Raw genomic sequence first — 23522 nt, forward strand, 5'->3', positions numbered from 1 at the left:
AGAGACAGGGAAAATGGGGAGAGAAAGAGAGGAAAGGGGGTTGAGGAGAAGGGAGAAAGGACAGGGAGAAACCAGAAGAGGAGAGATATTTAAGTACCTAAAATGTCTTTCAGAGCACTACAGTCTGTCTGGGTCAATTGAAAAACCAAAATCATTTTTTTATAATTCCATAAAGTGAACTATCCCTTTAAAACCATTTCTGAAAGAAAAGTATGAGAGATTTAAATCAATGTAAAAAGATCTAAAGAGCTTCCAGTCTGTTCCACAGGTTATTAAACACGTGAACAATCAATGTGCTTAGATGACAAAATTATCTCGTTCTGGATATAGTTCCTATCAGACCAGGCAGATTGTTCAAAATTATATTGTTTCTCAAATCCAATATTGGGACCACAATTATAAGACCAACAGTCTGCAGCTCAGATTTCATGCAGACATCAAATATAATCACCATTTAACATATGGTATTTCACCAGATATGGTAACAAAAAGCAGTGGAGCCATGTGATTTCCTACCTGAACATGTCATTAATATCCACAGTGGCAAGCCAGAAGCTGTAGGAGTTGCCATAGTAATTGCAGGTGCCACGTCCATGACACTCAATGAAGGGGGCGGAGCGGAACTCCTCCAGACAGGATCCAGGAGACGCCAGGGCCTGACCTGACCCCTCCGCCCCAGCACTTGTGTGCTGTGGGGTCCACAGAGAGACAGCGGTTACCATGGTAGCACAGAATAATGACAGCGATCAGTGCCCAAGCCATTACAATGGCGCACGTGTACGCGTGTGTGTGAGGATGCCGGTGGCCACTGTACCATCATGAATGAGTATCCGATCCACAGTGGCTCCCAGTTTCGTGGACAGGAAGGAAGCTGGACCGTTTGGCTGTGCACAGCGATCACCATTGCAGGAGCCTCACACACCGCACACCTGGACAGAGCGGACACGCGCGCACACAGACACACACACACACATACGTACACACACACACACACACACACATATGCACACATACACACACACACACACACGAGAACACACACACACACACACACACACAAAAGCACACATGCATAGGACAAACACCAGTAAGTGAGCAGTGAGTGAATATAGTCAAACAACTGAGGCTAAAGGGTTAGCATCTCCTTTGCAGTTTCTTTATTTAGCTTTTCCTATTTAGGCAGCAGTTTATTATAAAGTGTAAGGAACAGGTCTTGTAACCTAAAGGTCACAGGTTTGATTCCCAGGTACTTAACCTGCATTGCTTCAGTATATGTCCAGCTGTATAAATGGATGTGAAGGCTATGTAAAAATGTTGTGTAAGTTGCTCTGGTTTGCTAAATGCCTGTAACGTAATTTAGCAATACAGAAGTTCACAAATACCTAATTTTCTCCTCCTTCTCCCTCAACCTGCGCACCGTACCCCATCTACGCCCTAATTCCCCCGCCCTCTCTCACCTGCTGATGAAGGGTTTGATGGTGTCACCGGTGATGGGCGCCATGTTCATGGGCATGGGCTGGGGTGTGGACAGCCAATAGGAGTAGTCATTGCGGGAGGCGAAGTTGCAGACATTGTTGATGTTGCAGAACATGAAGGGCATGGTGCTGAACCTGCGCAGACAGCTGCCAGCCGTTCCTGGTGGAGGAAAGGGGGGGGGGGTAGATTTGGGTGGCGCACATTTACAAGGCAGAGTTAACAAGGCAGGGGCGGGGCTAGTCGGCCATACGTATGGGTGCGAGACACGGCGAGAAATAGAGCGTCACACTTGCATGACGCAAAGGAAAAGCGAGTCCATTCTAAAGATACATTTCGAAGTCAACTAATTTACACACATGCATTAGTTCTTTTAATGCAAATGATAAAGTGTTACTTTCCAGCATTCATTGAACAATGTTTTTCAGGAATTAGGCATAAGTTAGTGTCTACGTTTACGCCCCCCATGTCTGCTCATATTGTTGCACTGCACCCGAGGCACCCCTGTTAATTCCACTTCTGCAACGGGGAAAATCCGTATTCTTAGGGTACCGAAGTCAGACTTACCCAAGTCCTGCCCATGGGCCCTCTCGTTGCCCTGCACGTACAGCAGTGAGTAGCCATCGTATATCAGGCTGGTGCCATCCGGGCAGAAAGGAACGTCCGTGGACTGACTGTGTCGGGTGACTAGGAAACCATGAGCCCCAGTGGACGATCCGGGCAGGCCTGGGGGCCCCTGGGTCCCATCTGGGCCTGGAGGGCCTGGGAACCCAGGCTGACCTGAGAGAAGGAGAGAGGGATAGAGAGGTTTCAGCACACTGGTTCTGTTGGCAAGCCGTGCCAGTACTAAGTCCTGTGTTAGGTGGAAAGCCTGTGTGTCTGTGTCTGAGTGTGTGTCTGAGTGTGTGTGGCGAAGGCGTGTACACGTCATTACCTGGTTCTCCAGCTGGCCCTGTGTCTCCTTTGCGTCCTGAGGGGCCATTGAACCCTGGAGGGCCATCTGGACCCGGGTCACCAGGGCTTCCTGGTGATCCTGCCCCAGAAAACAAAACCATCTTAAGAGGACAAATCCACTGTAAGAACACAAACCACCTTCAGAACATAAATCAACACTAATCTACCAACCAGCACAAACCCCTCCAACACTGCTTCTACTAACCCGACAGCCCGTTTAACCCTGGGGGTCCGGGAGGCCCTCGTCCGCCTGGGATCCCAGAACCCCCGGGGGGACCGCGCTCCCCTTTCAGGACGATGGGTGCTGAGACCGGGCCAGGGTCACCGGGCAACCCTGTGAAGGGGGAGGGGGTTAGACACTAGAACATGTGCCACACTTGGTATTCAGTATATGAAAACAGCTTAAAGAGCAGATCACAAACAGAAATGACATGCAGCCATAAACAGATATGATCATCATTTCACACAGAAACCAGAAAATGCATCTTCAACAAATAGTTACTTATGAACTGAGACCTGTAGCACAGTCTGAACATAACACTGTGATAAGAGGGACTAACCTGGAAGACCAGAATCTCCGGGTTCTCCTGGGGTACCTGACGATCCAGGGATACCAGACTGTCCCTTCACACCTGTGACACAGAGAGTAGTGATTAGTAGTGATCAGCAGTGATTGTTACATCAGCATTAGAATGTTCAGGTAAGATCATTCTAATCACATCTCTGTGATCTTACACCTTAAAAGGTTAATGTCCTCTCCAAGCCCCTGAGTGATGCATTGACTAACCTGGGAATCCAGGGACTCCAGGGAGCCCCACGTCACCTTTCAGGCCTGCAGGTCCGGGAAGGCCAGGTGAGCCCTGGTCACAAAAGAGGGACAAGGTCAGAGGTCAGCATAAGAGATAGCAGGACCAGGGTTCAATAATAAATAAATAAATAAAATGTGGTACCATCATCCTTGCATTAGAAATGTGAAACTTAACGTGTCCCAGCGGCAATAGCAGGGTTCACATGTACTAAAGAAGCCACTGTAAACAGCCTTTATAAAATGGAAAAAAAGCCCAATCAACATACTGTCAGTCTATCACCATGGAAACATTGACAGCATTGCGTAACTTTTATGACTGAGCCCTGCAGTATTCCACTATGAAGAGAAAGGTCTTTGATCGGTTTGCGTGCCATCTACTCACCGAAAACCCAGGGGCTCCTCGCTCTCCTTTAGCTCCAGGGAAGCCAGATGTGCCAGGTGCTCCAAGTGCCCCCTTCTCTCCTCTATACCCTCCAGGACCTGGGGGCCCCTGGGGGCCTACAGGACCCGGGCCACCTAAGGTTGTATAGAGGGTACACATGGGTAATGGCAGCAGCACGCCAGAGAATCTCAAAAAACATTACCCTCAACTCAGGCTAGCCAAACACCAGCCCACACATGACTCCCACCTACAGAAAAACTGTTAGGCATTACAAGTGCCACACATACAGCACTGAATTATTACTTCACTCTACAGATATGATAGTGTTACTATTAGGTGTTGGGTATAGGAAACTACCTGTGTGTGCCATGATGGGGGATGGTACAGATATAAATACACATTTTTATATGACCTATCTTACAGTAAATTACCAAATGTTAGCTAGCTGCCTGCTAAATGTAAATAACCTTACCCCAGTACCTATTTGCATGGTGCCTAACTAGTCAGCTTTTTACTTTTTTTTTTACTTTTTAAAACCCAGCACAAAAGTCATATGTACAGTTCACATTGGCTAGAGTTGTCATTTCATTTCAAGTTTCATACACACCACAAACTACTTGCAGTAATGCAATTCACATAAAGAATATAAGGACTGATCGAGATTTTAACTTGCATGGACCGCAATCAAAGTGGCCGTTAAACGTGAATGTGAACTCTAATAAGATTGCAGTGCAGGTCTATTGACACGACAGCATTGCCAGGCTCAATTACCCCAATTAGGTAGTAGTTTTCCCTGTTAACACATAGGTCTTCTATACAGAAAAATTCTGTGTTGAGTCTGTTCACACATGACTGTTCCGGATAGAGTTGGTAAGGCAGGATGTTACGTATAATGCTGGATATCATACCAGTTCTCATAATGTTACTACTATACAACAGAAATTCACTTATTGAATCCCCTTATACTGACTATTGGCTTGGAAAGAAAACTGTGTAAGCTAGAAAGGCCACACAACTAGGTGTTATGTGAAGAACAACATTTTGCGTGCATCACCCAGGAATGTTTCTGCTTTTGATCACACTGCAGCCATGGCAGAACATTTCCATAAGTCTTACTTGGTCCTGACCCGAAAAATAGGAGGAACACCTTACATGGAAAATCGACTCCTGCTCTTGTTCCCACATGATGCTGGCACGGAAAATGACTTACTTATGGGCTGAAATGCATGCATGAAAGGGGCTTTTGTCTTGGCAGAACATCAACCAATCAACGGGCTCTGAATGGATGATATGAGAAAATCAGAAAACAGTTTGTAGGTTGAGGAGGTACTTACCAGCCTTTCCTGGAAAGCCCGGGGCCCCTGGGTTACCTTTGGGTCCCACGTGGGCCAGACCGGGGGGCCCAGGGGGGCCAAGGCTACCTGGCGTACCAGGCAGGCCTGGGAGCCCTGCATCTCCCTTTGCCCCAGGATAGCCAGGGGATCCAGGATTTCCAGCTGGTCCAAGATCTCCCTTTGGACCTGAGGGGGAACACAGTCACAGAGCTGTATATCACTCAATAATTTTCTCCACCACTGTTTAATCACTGATTAGTTCAGTTACACTGAATTTGGGCTGGGTGATATGGACTAGAACTGTTACCACAGTATACTTTTCATTTCAGTTGATAACGGTAATTATTGTGATAAAAGTCAAATAATGCTGAAGAGAATCAATGTAAGACAAGTCAGATGAAGCCTGACGAAATCAGAGGGTTCACTGGTGGCTTAAATAAAAAATTATTTCTGATCAACATTATCTTGAACAGAACTAACAGGTGTGCAGCAGGTCAGCAGGTTGTGAAAAGGAGGCGTAGAAAAGTTACCCGGTAGTCCAGGAAGGCCAGGGGCTCCAGGATGTCCACCGCCAGGCAGACCTACAGGAATACAGGGCAGGATTAATTATGATCAAGAAATTTCATTCAGGTGATCTCTGAGCCCATCCAAAGCTGGCCTGTCTGTCTGTCTGACCTGGGTCTCCCTTCAGTCCTGCAGGTCCTGGGATGCCATCTCGCCCGGGTTGGCCCTTCTCTCCTGGGGCTCCAGGGCCCCCGGGGCGCCCCGGCTCTCCTGGTCGACCAGGGCCTCCATCCAGCCCTGGGGCACCTGGACCTCCATCAATTCCCTTCGTACCTGGAGCTCCCGGTCCACCTGAAACCAAACACAGGCATAACATTAACAGCCATGGAAACAATGTTTATGGGTGAAATGGCTGAGGTGCACAGACTGTACCTTGAAGTCCGGGAAAGCCAGGGTCACCCTTGACTCCAGGTCCACCAGGCAGTCCGGGCAGACCTGAGCTACCAGCCTCTCCTTTAGGTCCTGGACCCCCTGGAAATCCAGGCTGACCTGGGTCACCCTGGGAGATGCAGAAGCAAAAGCACATTAGTGTATAAATACTCAACACAGAGTGCACATACCGCACAACTATACTACTGCAACACAGAGTATAACTACACCACAACTATACTACTGCAACACAGAGTGCAACTACATCACAACTATACTACTTCAACACAGAATATAATTACACCACAGCTATACTACTGCAACACAGAGTGTAACTACACTACAACTATATAGCATCACAGACTATAACTGCTCCATAATGAATGGATGGACTGCATTTATATAGCGCTTTTATCCAAAGCGCTTTACAATTGATGCCTTTCATTTGCCAGAGCAGTTAGGGGTTAGGGGTTAGGTGTCTTGCTCAAGGACACTTCGACACGCCCAGGGCGGGGTTTGAACCGGCAACCCTCCGACTGCCAGACAATCGGTCTTACCTCCTGAGCTATGTCGCCCCTACATAACTACACTACTGCAGCACAAAGTATGACGACACTACAACTATATTACTATAATACTAAACCCAGAGACACACAGCAATATGTAATTCATGCTAGTTATAAATTAGCCCTCATCACAAATTGAACTGAAATGAATATGGAACATCCCATCTGTGTGTCTGTGTACAGACACACACACTTCCTTTGCCAGGGCCTGTAGATGGACTTGGGTAGACTATAGTGCGTTTTTGGTAAACACAAGGGGGTGTTGTGTTGACACCTTGATACCGGGACTTCCTGGAGCTCCAAACCCAGGAGCGCCGGCATCACCCTTAGCACCGGGGAATCCGGGGGACCCAGGCCCTCCGGGCAAACCCGAGCCACCGGGCAATCCTGAGTCACCCTTCACACCAGCGGGACCTGAGGAAGGGTGAGAGGCTGTCATTCTTCATGAACTCCATGGGACACTCTACACTTACTTACTTTTGAAACCCTGTTTTCAACAGCCATTCGTTTTCATTTTTAGTTTTAAATTTCTATTTATTCTAGTCTATTCACCTTAAATCTCTCTTCTAGAATCCATTCTTAAGAGCAGAAAGACAAAAGATCCAAGAAACACATTCAAATATTGTGACCCCACCCCTGGTGAAGGTGCAAGGGGAATAACAGGACTATCAGGGCGTCTCTGGAAAGGGACTGTTACTGAACAGACACAGGTCACCGTGTACTCCTGCCTCTCCACCTCCGTGGCAAAGCTTCTGCAACAGTCCCATAGTGAGCCTGGACAGGCCCCCCCCCCCCCTCGACGGAATCCACCCCCCCATTTATCAAGTCCACAAATTTACTGATGAAGTTCCACTTCATACATTTAACCGTAGTGAGAGAGGGTTAGAGAGAGTCAGAGCTGAAGAGGTACGAGACTCACCTGGGTATCCTGGATCTCCGGCGTTGCCTTTCGCTCCAGGTGCTCCGGGGGACCCTGGCAGACCTGGAGCTCCAGGATCTCCTTTAATGCCTGAGCACAGAGTAGGAGAAGAGTTTCTTCGTCACCTGAACACCATACTGCACCTGAACATCTGGGCTATAGTAAATCTAGACAGCATGTCATTTAAAAAAAAAACTTTCAGCGTTTGAAGTTATTACTTTCTTTGTCTTGACTTCGCTGTTCAATCCCTTAATGAAATGTGACAGTACTTATAATATGGGGGGGAATCATGTGGGTGAGGATCGTACCTGCAGGTCCTGGTAAACCTGGCTGGCCATCCAACCCTGGATTTCCGGCATCACCTGGGGGACCAAGGGCACCTTTCTGTCCTGGCAATCCTCCCGCACCTTCAGGGGTACACAAACAGACCTGTGAGCCTACTGATCAATCACACACTATCAGCATGCGCTCTGTACTGTACAGTCACTGTCCTTTACCTGTACGGTCACTGTCCTTTTCCTGTACCATCAAGGTCTTTTACCTGTATAGTCAAGTTCTTTACCTCTACAGACCCTGTCCTTTTCCTGTACGGTCAATGTCTTGTAACTGTACGGGCACTGTCCTTAGCTATATGCACAATGTGCTTGCCTGTACGGACAGAAGCTTACCTGGACCACCTGGATCTCCCTTAGCTCCCTTCACTTCTATAGGTTGTATGGTTGGGCCAGGGGCGCCAGGCTGACCAGGAGAACCCCTTTCTCCCTTATGCCCAGGACCACCTGGGCCTCCCGAAAGCCCAGGAAAGCCGTTGTCACCTGTGTAGCAAAAGCGCTCTTTCAGTCTGTGTGCGATAAGGCAGGGGCACACTAATCATGGGGTAGGGGAAGGTGGGTAAGGACAGGCACCTTTTCCACCAGGGAATCCTGGACCTCCGCTGGGTCCTGGGGCTCCTTGAGGGCCAGGTGGTCCAATTGGCCCCGGGTCTCCTTTGGCACCTGGGGAAAAAGGGCCAGACACTTGAACATTAGTGAACCACTACATCCCTCAAAATGCATACAGACACATGAACACATGCACACACAAGCACATGCATGCATGCACGCACGCACGCACGCACACAAGCACGCACACACACACACACACACACATACACAGGGAGAATTGAACAGACGAGGCCACTCACCAGGAAATCCAGGCAGCCCATCTCGGCCTAACCCTGCTGAAGGTCCAGGTGGGCCCACAGGTCCTGGGGATCCAGGGATACCAGGACTACCTCTGTCTCCTGGCAGCCCTGGGATGTCCAGTCCTGGGGCTCCAGGGTCACCTTTCGCACCAGGTCCCCCAGAGTATCCTGCAGTGGTGGGACAGGGAAGGTCAATTTTCCAATTAGATGAAAGATCCTTCTGAGTGATGCATACCAAGCAATGTAAAAGTAAGCACAGCAGACCACAAGGCTACTATAGGCGATTGGCATGACACCTTGAAGTTCATAGTCCTGGAAAAAAATCTCATTCTCACCAAGAGATGGAGATGTTAAAAATTATTGCTACAAAGAGGCTTTTTGTATCTTTATTACAAAAACAGAGTGGATCCTCATGGTTTAAATAAAACATTTGATTTGAGTTCATATCCGATCAGTGAGAACTGGCTCCTGGATCTCCATCAAACCAAACTGAAGGAGACTGTGTTGATCAGAGCTGACTCAGAGATATGGGGGGCCGTGGGACTCATGGACAGAGACACACTGCAGCTAGCAGCAGACCCCTACAGACCCCGCTCACCCCACCAGCATGCTTCCATGGCAAGGCCAATGATTACAGGAAGCAGTGCTGGCCAAAGCCTTAGAGGGGCCCCTCCAACCCAACATTATGAATGATATATATATATATTTTATAATAATTAAGGGACCCTCTGGCAGTCGTGGGGCAGTGAGCTCCCGCTTATGTCACAGGTGTATACATGTAGCAGGTATGCGTACATCTAGCTGGTATGAAGCTACATGTATACACCAACACCAGGACACGCAAAACACACCAAAATAAACTGAGAAATTGTATCATGACAGTGTAGTAAAGCTTAAATGAAGGAACAAAAATTATGAAAGTCATTTGAAAGCACCAATACAATGACGGTACCTGGAGCACCCGCAGGTCCTGGGGGTCCAGGAGGTCCAGGGGGGCCTTGGCCACCAAAAGCAGGAGCACCTGGAGATCCACGAGCTCCAGGGATGCCAGGAACACCTGAATCACCTGTATCAAGGGCAAATGGTAGATTAAGAGGAGGGAACTGTCCCCTTAGAGTTATATAAGAGGCCACAATAAGTTCTATTCAGGTCATATAAGGTGCACCTGAATAGAATGGCATGGATCAGGAACCAGAACTAAAGCAAGAGACACACTGCGAATCAATGCGAAAAGAATGTGAGAAAACAATTTTGTCTCCAACCTGAAAGAAACCAGGAAATGTTTGAGCTCAACATGGATCCAAAATACCTTACAAACGATCTTATTGCTCAAGCTAATTCAGAGTTTATGCTTTTTCGTTAGTCAGTTCATCAGTCTGAAAATGCATAACTGTCAAGGAAACATACCAATGTTTGGACAACTAGCAGCTCACAGTCTGCTTTAATGAAACACATACTCATTTATGGGACCCAACTTTATTGAAGGGGAAAAAGAAAGCAGCACAAACTATACTTTTGTGAATTCAGAGAGGGGGACCATTGAGGGGGATTCACGAGACTGAAGAGGGTCTTTAGGGTCTAGGACAGCAGGACTTTTTACCTTTGGGTCCTGGGCCTCCATCAAACCCATTCCGGCCAGGGCCTCCGGGGCCCCCTGGGTATCCAGGGTCTCCCTTTGGTCCAGGGACTCCTTTAGCACCGGAAAATCCTGGTGGACCCTGAGCACCTGGCAACCCGTATCCGGGCTCGCCCTGAGACACAAATATGCCTCTGTCAGTGTCTGAGAGCAACTTCACTTCCCTGCATTTTACTTTGAACATTTATTTTTCATATTCTGTCTCCATCCCGAAGAATTTTATATTAACAAAATACCAGGTTTGCTATTTCTCCTTATGGGGTTGAATGCGGACAAGGATTTCAGATTTGTCCTTTCACATGTCACATTCCTTAACAAAGCACAGGTGTGCTCAGGTACTATTGGATGGATTTCTGCTGTCTAGTGCCTCTAGTGGCTGGATCCAGAACCGCTTTCTCTCTCCTTTCCCTTTCCGGTGGTCTATTATGAACTGGCCAATCATAACGTTTAATGGTGAAAAAAAAATTATAATCACTTTCTGAGTTTCATTCTGTAATGAAAACATACACAAAGTTGGCTTTTTCTTTTGCTGGACCCAGAAGAAGTTGGGACAGACATAGGGATTAACCTTCTTCTTTTCACTTAAAAAATTTAAGATGTTTGACATCATCCCTCATATAGTCATATAGTCCTCTATAGTTTGACTGTTTCTTAATATGTTGGCTTGATGCAAAACAAGAAAAGTCTCCCTAAATCAGTACTTCACAGCAATCACTAGATTACTCTGGATTACTCAGGAGGGCGAAATAGCTCAGGAGGTAAGAGCGGTTGTCTGGGAGTCGGACGGTTGCCGGTTATATCCCCGGCCCTGGGCATGTCGAAGTGTCCCTGAGCAAGACACCTAACCCCTAATTGCTCCCAACGAGCTGATTGGTACCTTGCATGGCAGCCTTTCACCTTTGGTGTGTGAGTGTGTGTGCGAATGGGTGAATGAGAGGCATCAATTGTAAAGCGCTTTGGATAAAAGTGCTATATAAATGCAGTCCATTTACCATTTACCATTTGGATTATTGCAAGGAATGCTATCACCATTTAACTGAGTTGTGACAGAACTCTTCTGGTTACTGCAGCTCTGGAACCGTACTCTGGAGGGACTGGTTCCTAAGCACACAGAGGACAGCCACTGAGCAGTCGCCTGCTTCTCACCTTTCCACCTGGTGCTCCGGGTGATCCGGGGAGGCCGTCCAATCCTGGGCGGCCTGGGCCACCGGGCGTTCCAGGCTGCCCTGGAGCTCCTGGGAATCCTGAGAGAGAGGAAACACCCAATCAGCACTGCTCCTACATACAATAACCGAACAGCTAATCAGCACTGCTCTGACATACAACTCAACACCCAATCAGCACTGCTCCTACACGCAATAACTCAACAGCCAATCAGCTCTGCTCTAACATACAGCTCAACACCCAATCATCAATTCTCCTATATACAATAACACAACAGCCAGATAGCACTGCTCCTACATACAATTACTCAACAGCCAATCAGCACTGCCCCAATGTACAATTACTCAATACAATATTCTCTCTGCACATGGATTATTTTCACTCTTATACATAATCTACTAACCTTTAAGCTCTTCCCTATCCTTGTAATGTTGTTAACTATTTTCTATATTTTGTCTATATTTGTCTAAATCTATATTTTGTATGTTTGTCAAATGCATGTGGATTTTTAAAGCTCCACTCAAATTGCCCTCTAGGGACAATAACGATCCACTGAAAATGACATATGTACATTTATACTCAGGCCTTCTGGGTATACATGCAGTTTATCACAATATCTGTGCAGGTGTGCGTGAAACCATACAGCACGCCGGTGACTCAGTCCTACCTTTCTCTCCCGGAGCACCTGGTAATCCAATGCCGGGAATTCCAGGATCCCCCTTTGCTCCAGGTGATCCATTGAATCCGGGTGCCCCAGGCAGTCCGGGGGCACCTGGAGATCAAAGACACACAGATGATAGTCCAACACTCCTTATAACTGTACCACTTTATTCTTTACATCACTGCACACATTGTAAGCATACATGCATACTCCTTACATTACAACATTACACCACTCCGTACATTACAACATGTCCTTTACAATTATATTCTTTACATTACTCCTTATTTTACAGCACCTCATACATACCTACTCCTTGCATTACTCTACATCTTACATCACTCCAAATATTACTCAACTCCTAATGTTCTACTAGTAATCAGAAAATGAGGTTTCCTGAATGCCAAAATGGGCACAGCTACAATGAACTGTCAGTCTTATTTGAACCTGTCAAAAACAGTTTCTCTCTATGGCCAACAATGGCTGACTCAAATCAGCAAATCAGAAACGGAATGATTGATGAATGATTTTTGACACTCTTATCAAGAGGGACCTATGTAGCTTACTTGCAATATCAGAGTTACTGTACAATTCCTTAACCATTATGTGACACATCTGCTATTTCTCTGCAAATTTTGTCCACTTATTCTACTCTTAATATTACTCTGCTCTTTAAATTAGACAATTCCTGACATTATTCTGTTCTTAACCTCATACAATTCCTTGCATTATTCTATTCTTTGCACCATTTCTTACATTACTCTACATTCCACCATTGCTTACATTACTCTTACATTACACTTTCCATACTCTACTCCTTACACTACACCAACATTGGAGCCATGTGACAGATCGGAGATCAGGGGTCATTTGAGCTGTGTACCTGGAGCGCCTGTAAGGCCTGATTCTCCAGCAGGTCCTGGGGGTCCAAGTGCACCTTTCTCTGACCGTGTTTGGCCAGGTTCACCTTTGGCACCTGTAGGCAGATCATACCAGCATTGGGTCACAAGCAGCATTGCTTTACCTCACCCAGTACCCCACTGCACCAAAACAGAACCCTCATTTATCCCACAACACTGAAACAGAACCCTCACTCAGCCCACTGTCCCGAAACAGAGCCCGCATTCACCCCAGTACCCTACAACAGAACCTTCACCCATTACCCCACTACCCCAAAACAGAACCCTCACCCACACCACTACCTCAAAATGAAACCCTCATTCACCCTACTACCCCTCAACAGAACAACATTTTCACTCACCTGGTACACCTGGTGCCCCTGTCCTCCCTGCCGTACCCTGGATACCCTTCTCTCCTGTGGGCCCTTGGGGGCCAAATCCAGGAGCACCTTGCCCTCCTCTATCTCCTGGGAGACCTGGGGTCCCAGGCAATCCCGGGGGCCCACGTTCACCTTTCACCAACAGGGATCCCTACAGTTCCCCAGGACAACAGTTACTGTCGCAAAGGAAAACATGAAGTCTTCCACAGACATGAACAGTTACACATTGGTCACATTAACACAACACTAACTTCACTTTACTCATTTTACAGCAGAGTTCAAACAAAGCATTGTAGCCCGATGGGCTTCACAGATAAAATAACTGTGTGATGATAAAACAATAACAATGGCTAGATAAAATCTAATCACAAAACAATGAGATAACAGTCAACACATGCGATACGACAAAATGAGACACCGAAGTAAAATCAGAATGAAAGCGAAATCCAAAATGAAGCAGAAATACCAGTTACAACATTACCACATCAGTTCCACAGGTTACTGGTTACATTAGCAGACTGTTCTGATTCAGATACTGAAAGCTCTGCTCTCTGATGATGGATGTGTACACAGGTCATTAAAGCAGCTTTTTGACCATGCCGTTAGCTATTTCAGCGTTGCATTGTATTAGAGTAATGGCATAGATTTGCTAACCTTAACGGTACATGATTCACCCAATGAATCATTGCATGCAATTGAAAAGATAAGAATTTACACAGTGTGAAGTGTGGTCTCCTAAAATGCGGTTCCTGACTAAAATCATTGAGCGTGCCGGCTTTATGCTGGATAAAACCACTGTTGAATTCCTCTGAGCTGCAGATGGCATCTTTCCCTGCTGGTGATAGCTCTCAATTAAGCCCTGATCCTCTATACCAGCTATAACCAACCCTGTTCCTGGAGATCAGCCATCCTGTAGGTTTTCATTTCAGCCCTAATTTGGCACATCTAACTATACTACTTAGCAGCTAAACAAGATCTTTAGCTGTTGAATGAGGCATACTTTGTTAGGGTTGGAATGAAAACCTACAGGATGATTGATCTTCAGGAACAGGACTAGTCACCACTGCTCAATACTCACTTAAGCCCTGCCCCCTGAGTGCGCTACACTTACAGATGTGCCTTTGGGCCCAGGTGCTCCAGGTGCTCCATCGAGGCCCGGTCTTCCGTCTAGCCCAGGTAAGCCAGGGGACCCTGGGAATCCAGTGTCGCCCTTTTCCCCCCTAACCCCCTCCACCGCAATAGCATTTCCAGGCTCTCCCTTCTGTCCTGGATGTCCAGGCGCGCCCACTGACCCAGGCGAACCCTACGAATGTAAGAATACAGTCTCAGAGTCTTAGGGCGCTATTTCTCTGCCATGGCGGAAGAACTCACGTTTGTAACTATTCACACATTATGTACACTAGCCGACCAACTAGCTACACTGAGCTAGCTGGCTGTCTAGATAAAATTCAGACAGTTGCTAAATGAAACCTGAAATCGTGTGTGCAATGCACAAGAAGCACCTTAATATACACATTTTGTGCATGTACTCCTGTGTGAGATAAATATTAATATACAGACTGTGTAAACATAGTCATGTGTGAATCACACATTGATATACAGACTGTGTGCATATACTCAAGTGTGAGACACACATTAAAATGCAGATTGACAGGAGGTGACGGGCGGTGGGTCTCACCGGTCCTCCGAGCGCCCCTGCTGGTCCAGGGTAACCTCGGTCCCCTTTGGCCCCTGGCCCACCGGGATTGCCTGCACCACACCACACCACAATGTCAGCTTGGCAGATTATGGCGCACCACAACATGGCCGCAAACACAGGCGTTCAGTCAACTGCGCACCCTAAGCTGACCCCCGACCTCACAAACAGCCAGGGTCTCATACACTTACCTGAAAAGCCAGGGGGGCCCGGGGGTCCGGGGGCTCCAGGAATGGAGATGTTGTTGGAGAAGCAGTTGATACAAGTGTCTCCCTTTTCACCTACAAGCAAGACACACAGCTTTACTGCCAGCTTAAAACAATGTTTGTATATACAGACTGTATATGCAATGCGTGTATGGACTGTGTACACAGTGTGCTCACACAGAATGTATACAGAGAGAGTATGTGCAATGTGCTTGCCAAATGTGGTCATTTAATGCATTTAATGTGTGGAGAATACTCCATAGAGTGCAACTATACAGCGTACTGCATACTGAGGGTGTGTACAGAGTAAAGTGTGCGCATAGATACAGTATATAGGTACTCATAGAGTATAGTTCCTCTGCTCAGGCAGTATAATGTGTGTACAGAGTAAAGCGTGAGTATAGATAGAGTATCCTATACTATCGGTACTCATAGAGTATAGTTCCTCTGCTCAGGCAGTATAATGTGTGTACAGAGTAAAGCGTGAGTATAGATAGAGTATCCTATACTATCGGTACTCATAGAGTATAGTTCCTCTGCTCAGGCAGTATAATGTGTGTACAGAGTAAAGCGTGAGTATAGATAGAGTATCCTATACTATCGGTACTCATAGAGTATAGTTCCTCTGCTCAGGCAGTATAATGTGTGTACAGAGTAAAGCGTGAGTATAGATAGAGTATCCTATACTATCGGTACTCATAGAGTATAGTTCCTCTGCTCAGGCAGTATAATGTGTGTACAGAGTAAAGCGTGAGTATAGATAGAGTATCCTATACTATCGGTACTCATAGAGTATAGTTCCTCTGCTCAGGCAGTATAATGTGTGTACACAGCGTACCTTTCTGTCCAGTGCCTCCAGGGTAACCCTGCTCTCCCTGCAGGCCAGGTAATCCTGGGGCCCCAGGAAGGCAGTTTCCGCAAGGGCCCGATGCTGCTGGGGCTCCGGGGGGACCAGGGGCTCCGGGGCCACCAGGCAGTCCATTTCTACCTGGGGGTCCAGGTATGGAGACCCCTGGCTGACCTGAGTCTCCCTTCTGTCCCCTCTCCCCTGGAAAACCAGGCTGCCCAGCAGAGCCTCCACCCTGTCCACCTGTAAAAACACAAACACACGCAGTCACGCACATACAGTGCACATATAGCCAGGTAAGACACACACACACACCCACACACATGCACAGTCAATCATATACACATACAGGTAAGCACCAGACCCACACACACACACATACACACACACACAGTCTCTCATACTGTATATACATACAGGGAAGCAGCAGACCCTCACACACACAGTCTCTCATACTGTATATACATACAGGTAAGTACCAGACCCACACACCCACCCACACACACAGCCTCTCATACTGTATATACATACAGGTAAGTACCAGACCCACACATACATTGGCAGCCCAGTATAATACCTCTCACACAAGTGTATTTACACAGGTATACTACAACAGGTTTAAGAAAAATGGGAATTCCCCAATTAAAAAAATCACGTGTTCAAAAACCATGCGTCCAAAAACCACACGTGAACAGCCAGCATAAAAAAATAGGCCCACTTACAGTAAAGAGTGGGAAAAGGGTAAAATATCCTATTTGAAGTCATATGTTTTGTTTGCACTAAGGACTTTTATTTATTGGAATACTCTCTAAGGCAGCATTACATTCGATTGGTTCTATCAGGCGCCCTATCAGGAAAAGGAGGAAGTGGGGTCCTTTGCAGGAAGAAGTGTGAGCCCAATCACCCACCAGGACGTAAACACACTACGTTTCGGCAACGACCCATTTTTACGTTTTGTTACACAAGCTACATCTGAATATATATTTAATTTGCATGTGAAAATGTTAAATTCACATAGGAAATTTCATGTGATTTTTCTGTAAGTGCCGATTCATAAAAGTACATGAACAGTTGTACTGAAGGCTAATCAGCTACAATTGACCTGCGCTGTGCAAAGCCGCACACTTTCAAAGCCAAGAGGCCGCAGGACACACTCCTGCTGGAGTACACAGTTCACATACCTGGTGCTCCTGGCTGTCCCGGAGGTCCTGATAAGCCTGCAGAAAGAAAAACAAGCGCAAACAAACACGTTATAATCCCCGACGAGGTGTTCAGCTATCAGGAAATAATGACTGCGGAGGAGGAAGAGGGGTTGTCTCTGCGAAGGTCATTATGAATCTCGTGGGGGGTATCTATACATTGTGCATCTGGCTATACAATGTTGAGCTTCTGTACGTGAAAAGAAAACAACTGTGCATGTTGTAGCCTATAAAAAAATAGCACTTCCACAGCTACTCATTGAAATGACAGCAATAAAACTACTGACATAGTAGACAACCTCTGATTTGTGAATGACCAATTTCTTTAATTATTTCAGATCTGCCCCACCCCATCCACCTTCCCTCCGCCCTTCCTGTCCACCTGTGTACCTTGTGGTCCTCGGTCTCCTTTGGCCCCAGGTATTCCAGGAAAGCCGCTTTCACCTTTCTGACCGACGGCACCAGATCCCCCATGACCTCCAATCACCTGCAGGAGATTGTTCAAGCTCTCAGTCCTGCCACTCCATGGTCATACAGAACACTGTCCTGCCACGCCCTCCCTCTCCCAAGGCGTCCCCAGCCAGATTCATAGTCTAATGCCTCACTGCTGCTGAGGCAACCAAGCAGCGAATATAAATGATAGAAATAAATGTCATAAAATATATTTCATTTCTGTAAATATTGAAATAAGAGTGCAAATAGATAAGGTAGTAATGTCATTTCATAGCACAGAATCAGGACTCACCGGCCCTGGAGCCCCGGGGTACCCACGATCCCCTTTTTCACCCTGTTAGAGGCCAGGAAAGCATTGGGTAAAAAGTGATGTCATAAGCGCCATTTGACTTCTCTACACAGGGAAGTGCAGAGAGCACTCCAGCCTGGGGGAACTTTACATTCTAGAGTATTAATACTCAAATCCAAATCCGGGCCTGGTTTTCTTTTCTCCCGGGTAATTAACCGAACAATTAGCGCTACTGACTGGCCTGACTGTCCTCACACCTGACTCCCAGGTAAAGGGAGGGTAGAAAACCAGTAGTTCTCAGCCCTTGTGTGCATGAAACGCTATTATAAAAACAACTTTTACATTTTATTTATCCAAGCCCAAGTGCTCTGTGCTTATTCAAGGTAAGAAGACACCACAAGTGTCTCCACATTCTCAATAAAAAATATAACAGTGTTGTAGACCACAGATGAAGGCAAGCAGCCGTACCTTCTCTCCATCACGGCCGGACAGGCCCGGGATGCCTGCCTCCCCCTTCTGGCCCTGTCACAAAAACGGAAAATGGGGCCGCACGTGAGCCATTCAGAAGCACGGACAAGCCCACCTCCTCCCCACCCCACGCCCCAACTCAATTCCCACAAATAGCGGGCAAAGAGCTCACCGGGTACCCTGCTGGCCCTGGGTCTCCGTCTTTGCCTGGCTTGCCCTGGAGAGAAGGAGTAACACGGTCAGCTGAGATGGACACGAGGCAGGTGGGTAATGCAGTTTTGAGTATGCCAGGGTTAACAGCCCTGCTCATACTACAAGAGCCTCGGGAACTTTAATGACCACTTTGAGTCACGGCTTGACAGTAAGCATATGATGTGAAAATGCCCTCTTGTTCTCCAATGTTCAATAGTCCACAGAAAATTCAGGTTCAGAACGTAAAAGTCCTCCCCATCATTTTGTTCCAACCACCTGGATTTGCTAATTAGCACAATTCCTCAGTCAGGAGGTAGAACTTATTAGTGAAATCAGCTGGCTGAGTTCTTGGGTGGAAGAAACACATCGCAGGACCCCAGGACTGTCCACCCCAGAAACATGCAGCCTGAACTGTACACTGCTGAAGGAGAGACACAGGCAGAGCACCACACCTCTCTCTGTGTCACACCTGAAGGGGACCTGTGCCCACATGTGACTACCTGTGCCAGCCAGTGCCCACCTGTGCCCAATTCACCTACCCGTTTCCCTGCTTCTCCAGGTTCCCCTTTCTCGCCTCGGTAGCCGCCAGACGCACCCTGTGCAGAAAGTGGCACTCCGTCAGTAAATGTGCAGGAAATGCGCGTCCCGTTAAGAACATACCATAGCCCTCTGTGCTTTATCAGAGCCAAGGCTGAGAGTTTCACCAACCAACCCAATGATGGGCTCTCCGAGGGTATAGCTGCAATGGGCGCTCACAGAGGCCTTTCTGCTCAGAAACGCTCACCTGATGCTGACCAACACAGAGGATCTTATTCATTTAATTTAATTAATTTAATTATACGCTCCCTTGTAAACTCAAAAATTTCAGTTGGACCCCTACATGTAGATATAGAGGTGAAGGTGTATTTCCAGTTTTTTTATCTATATGACGTGCATCCATTTTATGAACAAGAAGCTTGTAAAGGAGCAAATTCCATTGCCAATTAAGGGTCCATACCCAGTTGGATTGAACAGTGAGGTTCATATCTCTGAGGACTGACTGTGTTCAAATACCACACAATGCTTACCGGAGGTCCAGGGAGGCCCGGTTCCCCAGGCTGGCCAGGCACGCCCTGATCACCCTGAAACAACAGTGCACAACAGTGATTTCCCAAACTGTACCTTCATAAATGTATGTCAGTGCAAGGTTCATAGATCTACAAATAGAGGACAAAAGAGACAAAATTTAAACCGTTGGGGCCCTCAGATGAGGCATCCAGCTGAAGCACTGGTTCTTATTGCTGTGATGCACCCCCATGCCACTGCTGACTGTGGCCAGCCCCAGGAATCCCATTGGTGTGATGTGTAAATGGCCACAGCATCACCCAATGGGAGGGATGATTTCAGTCACTGGGGTAACCCCTACCTAACCGTACAACAGCATTTTGATTAGGTGTCTACATACATTAGCAACTCCCTCATCCACAGTAATGAGCACATATTGGCTTTAGTCCCCAATAATCTGTAGACCTGCACATGCATGGTAGTCACTGAGAGGGCACCTTACCTTTTCTCCTCTATGTACATCATAATCCCTTGGCCTCGTCTGTTCACCGATTATACCCGGGGGACCCGGAGGACCTGGCAAACCTGATAGACCCTACACACACACACACACACACACACACACAGACATGAGGGACCATAGCAATGCAGTTCTATGAGTTCTATGTGTGATACCATTTCTGTGATTGATGATGTAGTGTGAAATAGCTTTTCAGATCATGCAGTAGAAGCACAGACTCTAAGGGTTTTCACATCCGGGCTTGATGTAGTGCTAGACACTCTAGTTTGCAGGTAAATGACAAGCACATATGGGCCGAATGGTCCGATCTGGTCATTATGTGTTCTTATGTTCGTACGTTTTCAGATTATCTATATGGTAACCTGACTGCTAACATTAAAAGGGTCAATTGCCCTTGGTGAGGCTATAAGTGTTCTGATTTACTGGCTCATTATGAATATCCAGACAATTCGATTTTGTCCCCTGTAGGTGACACGCATCTCTGGCCTTGCTCTCAAGAACCATATATTCTATAATGCAGAAACCTACTGTACACTACAAATGACATTCAATAAAAATAAAGTTACATTTATTTATATCCACTTCAAAATCTTCTTGACATCCAAGACAAATATATTATGTCTGCTGGTCTTAGGAGGATGCTCTTGTTCGGGATATGTCTTGCAGACAGAAAAGCCATACTGTAATATAGAATAAGGCAGTAGAGAGCCCTACCTTCTCTCCTTTTGGCCCCTGGAAGTTCAGGCCCATGTTACCCTGTGTATCAGAACAGACAAAACACACAGAGGTCAGAAAAAGGTACAGTCTAGCCTGCTGATTGATACATTCACATTCAGAACATGAAATTATGGACATGATTAATACATGGAAGAACAGAAGATGCTGGGTAAATGGACTGATGGACAGGTGACTGCAGGAGACATGTAGATTTTTATGACTGACAGGTGGCTACAGTAGATACACAGATGTTTGTTGACTGACAGGTGGCTACAGTAGATACACAGATGTTTGATGACTGACAGGTGGCTATATTAGATATACAGATGTTCAATGACTGACAGGTGGCTATATTAGATATACAGATGTTCAATGATTGACAGGTGACTACAATAGATATACAGATGTTTGATGACCGATGGTTAGAGGGGCCAGTCTGGGGTGTGCTGCTCATACCTTGGGCCCTGGAGGACCTGGAGACCCAGGACGTCCCTGAGAAAAACAGGAGAGCAAAGAGACAATGAGAAAACGATTGCATGGCTCCTTTCATCCACGTGCAATACAGATTCAGCCAACAAAGACAGCCATGAACACAATCAACTAAGGGGTATCTTCACAACATGAAAAACACTTCTCTGAAATGTTTGGTGACAAGTACATCCCATGACAGATTTTTAAAAGTCTCAACAGGAACACGTTGCCTCTAGATTTCCATGCCATATTTGGAGGTGGTGACTGAGAGATCTGGGACACTTTCACTCTGCTGGGTGGTTCCCAGCAATAGCAGAAAGAGAAATCTTTCTTGGAATCTGAATTCTAGTCATATGATAAGTAATAATTTCAGTGAGTAACAATGTCTCAGGGGGATTTATGATTTAGCCATTACTGCTAACACTGTGATAGTATTATTATCACAGACCTTTCTCAAGATTTTCTCATAGCTGTAGATTAATCTGAACCTCTGGATAAATGTAGGCAATGCCTCGTTCCATTTACCAAAATTCAAAGAATACTGACAACATAAAAATCTCAGATCTTCATCTGTCAGGTCTGTACATACACCTTGAAAAAACACTAACACTGAATTTTGTTTGATTGCTTTGAGAAAAACACAGCATATTGTTAATGGAGGGATTTACATTCTTTGATAGAAAGCACACTATAGTGCGAGACTATTCTGGGATTATGTGCCAAATCATTATTAAAATAATTGACATGCTTCATAGATCATGTCTGCACTGAATGCACAGTAGCTGAAGTGGTGTGGAGTGGGTTCTCATTCAAAACACTAAAATTAGTGCAAAGAGAAATGCAGCATCGGAATATGCTATATTTGATTAAACACAGATCCAAAAATACTGTACATACTAAAGCAACAGCCAATGACACCCTTAAATACCTAATCTTCTATACCAAACATACAAATACACAAATCTATGTCAAATGTAAAGAGTGAAATGGGGGTACAGCAAAAATGGTCATTTGTTACCTCATAACCTGACGGGCCAGGAGGGCCAACTGGACCAGCAAGTCCAGGAGGTCCTGAAGGTCCCTAAAAATAGAGACACCAATGTCATCTAGATCCGAATGTACTAAAACCAAATGCAAGCATTAAGAATGAATGGAACGTGCTAAGGACTACTATGGTATATGAGAGACTACAGTGGATGACATCACACAATATAACCAATCACACCACAATTCAGGAATGTGTGTGTGTGTATGACCTGATGTGGTAGGCTGTTTTGAGTCCACAGTTCTACATAGGGCTAAAAACATATGAATTTTAGTGAATGCATCTTATATTTCAGTCAATTGGGTCCTTATTACCATGAACTTATCTATTATTTCAGTCAACACAGCCCTGATTTCAGTGAATATATGTTTCTTATCCAATGTCAATGCAGCCATCTGAACTTACAGGAACTCCTGGTTGACCTGGAGTTCCTGGCTCTCCTCTCCCTGAGGAATGTTGTGGTGTCCCCAAAATCTCACCAGGTTCTCCCTGCCAGGGAATGAGCAGTGAGTCAGAACAAATCAACAGGTGGTACACTTATAGAGGAATCAAACGCACAGCCAATATTTACTCAAGATTAATGTTTCATTATAATAAACCACTTACCTTGGGGCCTGGTAAACCAGGAGGACCCTAAAAAATATAATAGTTAGATTTTGTTAGGTTTGTTAAACTCAGCAACTGCAAAACATATCTGTACACAAAGACTGTTGAATTTCATAAGAAGAAAGCATATATATTACTGTATATGTCCATGACATATATGAGGTGAACATCGGGGCAAAGCATTTAATTGTAATTATTCATTTTTTATTTACCATAGAGCACCCTGTATTTTGTTGCTCCATGGCACCAGCGGTTGGTGTCACTCACCTGCAGCCCCTGTATGCCAGGATGGCCAGAACCCCCAGAGATCCCACGATCCCCCTGCACAAACAGCAATACTGCATGGTCAGAAATGAAGAATAAGCAATGAATGCTAAATAAATAGGCAGCTACAGTACAGGGACTGGCTAGCATCAGCATTCATAATGAGGCATGAACACCTCCTGAATAGCGAGTTTAAGGTACATGTACTGCAGT

General features: G+C 46.1%; 1 protein-coding gene across 1 annotated transcript in view; it reads right to left on the reverse strand.

Moving 5' to 3' along the window:
• Nucleotides 1-23522, reverse strand: part of LOC118234968 (collagen alpha-5(IV) chain-like) — a 39347-nt gene that overhangs the window by 1179 nt on the left and 14646 nt on the right. Inside the window, exons 7-49 of the mRNA XM_035431865.1 lie at nucleotides 23313-23366; nucleotides 23046-23072; nucleotides 22845-22928; nucleotides 22413-22475; nucleotides 21380-21415; nucleotides 20921-20962; nucleotides 20189-20281; nucleotides 19710-19763; nucleotides 19182-19238; nucleotides 18623-18667; nucleotides 18451-18504; nucleotides 17986-18027; nucleotides 17631-17727; nucleotides 17223-17258; nucleotides 16033-16284; nucleotides 15180-15269; nucleotides 14971-15041; nucleotides 14404-14595; nucleotides 13275-13443; nucleotides 12897-12989; nucleotides 12020-12124; nucleotides 11335-11432; nucleotides 10153-10303; nucleotides 9505-9618; nucleotides 8553-8720; nucleotides 8275-8364; nucleotides 8038-8184; nucleotides 7678-7776; nucleotides 7370-7459; nucleotides 6725-6864; nucleotides 5888-6014; nucleotides 5627-5806; nucleotides 5482-5532; nucleotides 4952-5137; nucleotides 3618-3751; nucleotides 3215-3287; nucleotides 2988-3059; nucleotides 2633-2761; nucleotides 2408-2506; nucleotides 2041-2253; nucleotides 1458-1635; nucleotides 815-929; nucleotides 517-689 (exon numbers count right to left, since the gene is read on the reverse strand). Of these exons, the coding sequence (XP_035287756.1) occupies nucleotides 517-689; nucleotides 815-929; nucleotides 1458-1635; nucleotides 2041-2253; nucleotides 2408-2506; nucleotides 2633-2761; nucleotides 2988-3059; nucleotides 3215-3287; nucleotides 3618-3751; nucleotides 4952-5137; nucleotides 5482-5532; nucleotides 5627-5806; nucleotides 5888-6014; nucleotides 6725-6864; nucleotides 7370-7459; nucleotides 7678-7776; nucleotides 8038-8184; nucleotides 8275-8364; nucleotides 8553-8720; nucleotides 9505-9618; nucleotides 10153-10303; nucleotides 11335-11432; nucleotides 12020-12124; nucleotides 12897-12989; nucleotides 13275-13443; nucleotides 14404-14595; nucleotides 14971-15041; nucleotides 15180-15269; nucleotides 16033-16284; nucleotides 17223-17258; nucleotides 17631-17727; nucleotides 17986-18027; nucleotides 18451-18504; nucleotides 18623-18667; nucleotides 19182-19238; nucleotides 19710-19763; nucleotides 20189-20281; nucleotides 20921-20962; nucleotides 21380-21415; nucleotides 22413-22475; nucleotides 22845-22928; nucleotides 23046-23072; nucleotides 23313-23366 (4583 nt within the window). The remainder of the gene's footprint in view (nucleotides 1-516; nucleotides 690-814; nucleotides 930-1457; nucleotides 1636-2040; nucleotides 2254-2407; nucleotides 2507-2632; nucleotides 2762-2987; nucleotides 3060-3214; nucleotides 3288-3617; nucleotides 3752-4951; nucleotides 5138-5481; nucleotides 5533-5626; nucleotides 5807-5887; nucleotides 6015-6724; nucleotides 6865-7369; nucleotides 7460-7677; nucleotides 7777-8037; nucleotides 8185-8274; nucleotides 8365-8552; nucleotides 8721-9504; nucleotides 9619-10152; nucleotides 10304-11334; nucleotides 11433-12019; nucleotides 12125-12896; nucleotides 12990-13274; nucleotides 13444-14403; nucleotides 14596-14970; nucleotides 15042-15179; nucleotides 15270-16032; nucleotides 16285-17222; nucleotides 17259-17630; nucleotides 17728-17985; nucleotides 18028-18450; nucleotides 18505-18622; nucleotides 18668-19181; nucleotides 19239-19709; nucleotides 19764-20188; nucleotides 20282-20920; nucleotides 20963-21379; nucleotides 21416-22412; nucleotides 22476-22844; nucleotides 22929-23045; nucleotides 23073-23312; nucleotides 23367-23522) is intronic.

Source organism: Anguilla anguilla, chromosome 9 (genome assembly GCF_013347855.1).
Source record: "Anguilla anguilla isolate fAngAng1 chromosome 9, fAngAng1.pri, whole genome shotgun sequence".
In the NCBI taxonomy this organism is placed as follows: Eukaryota; Metazoa; Chordata; class Actinopteri; order Anguilliformes; family Anguillidae; genus Anguilla; species Anguilla anguilla.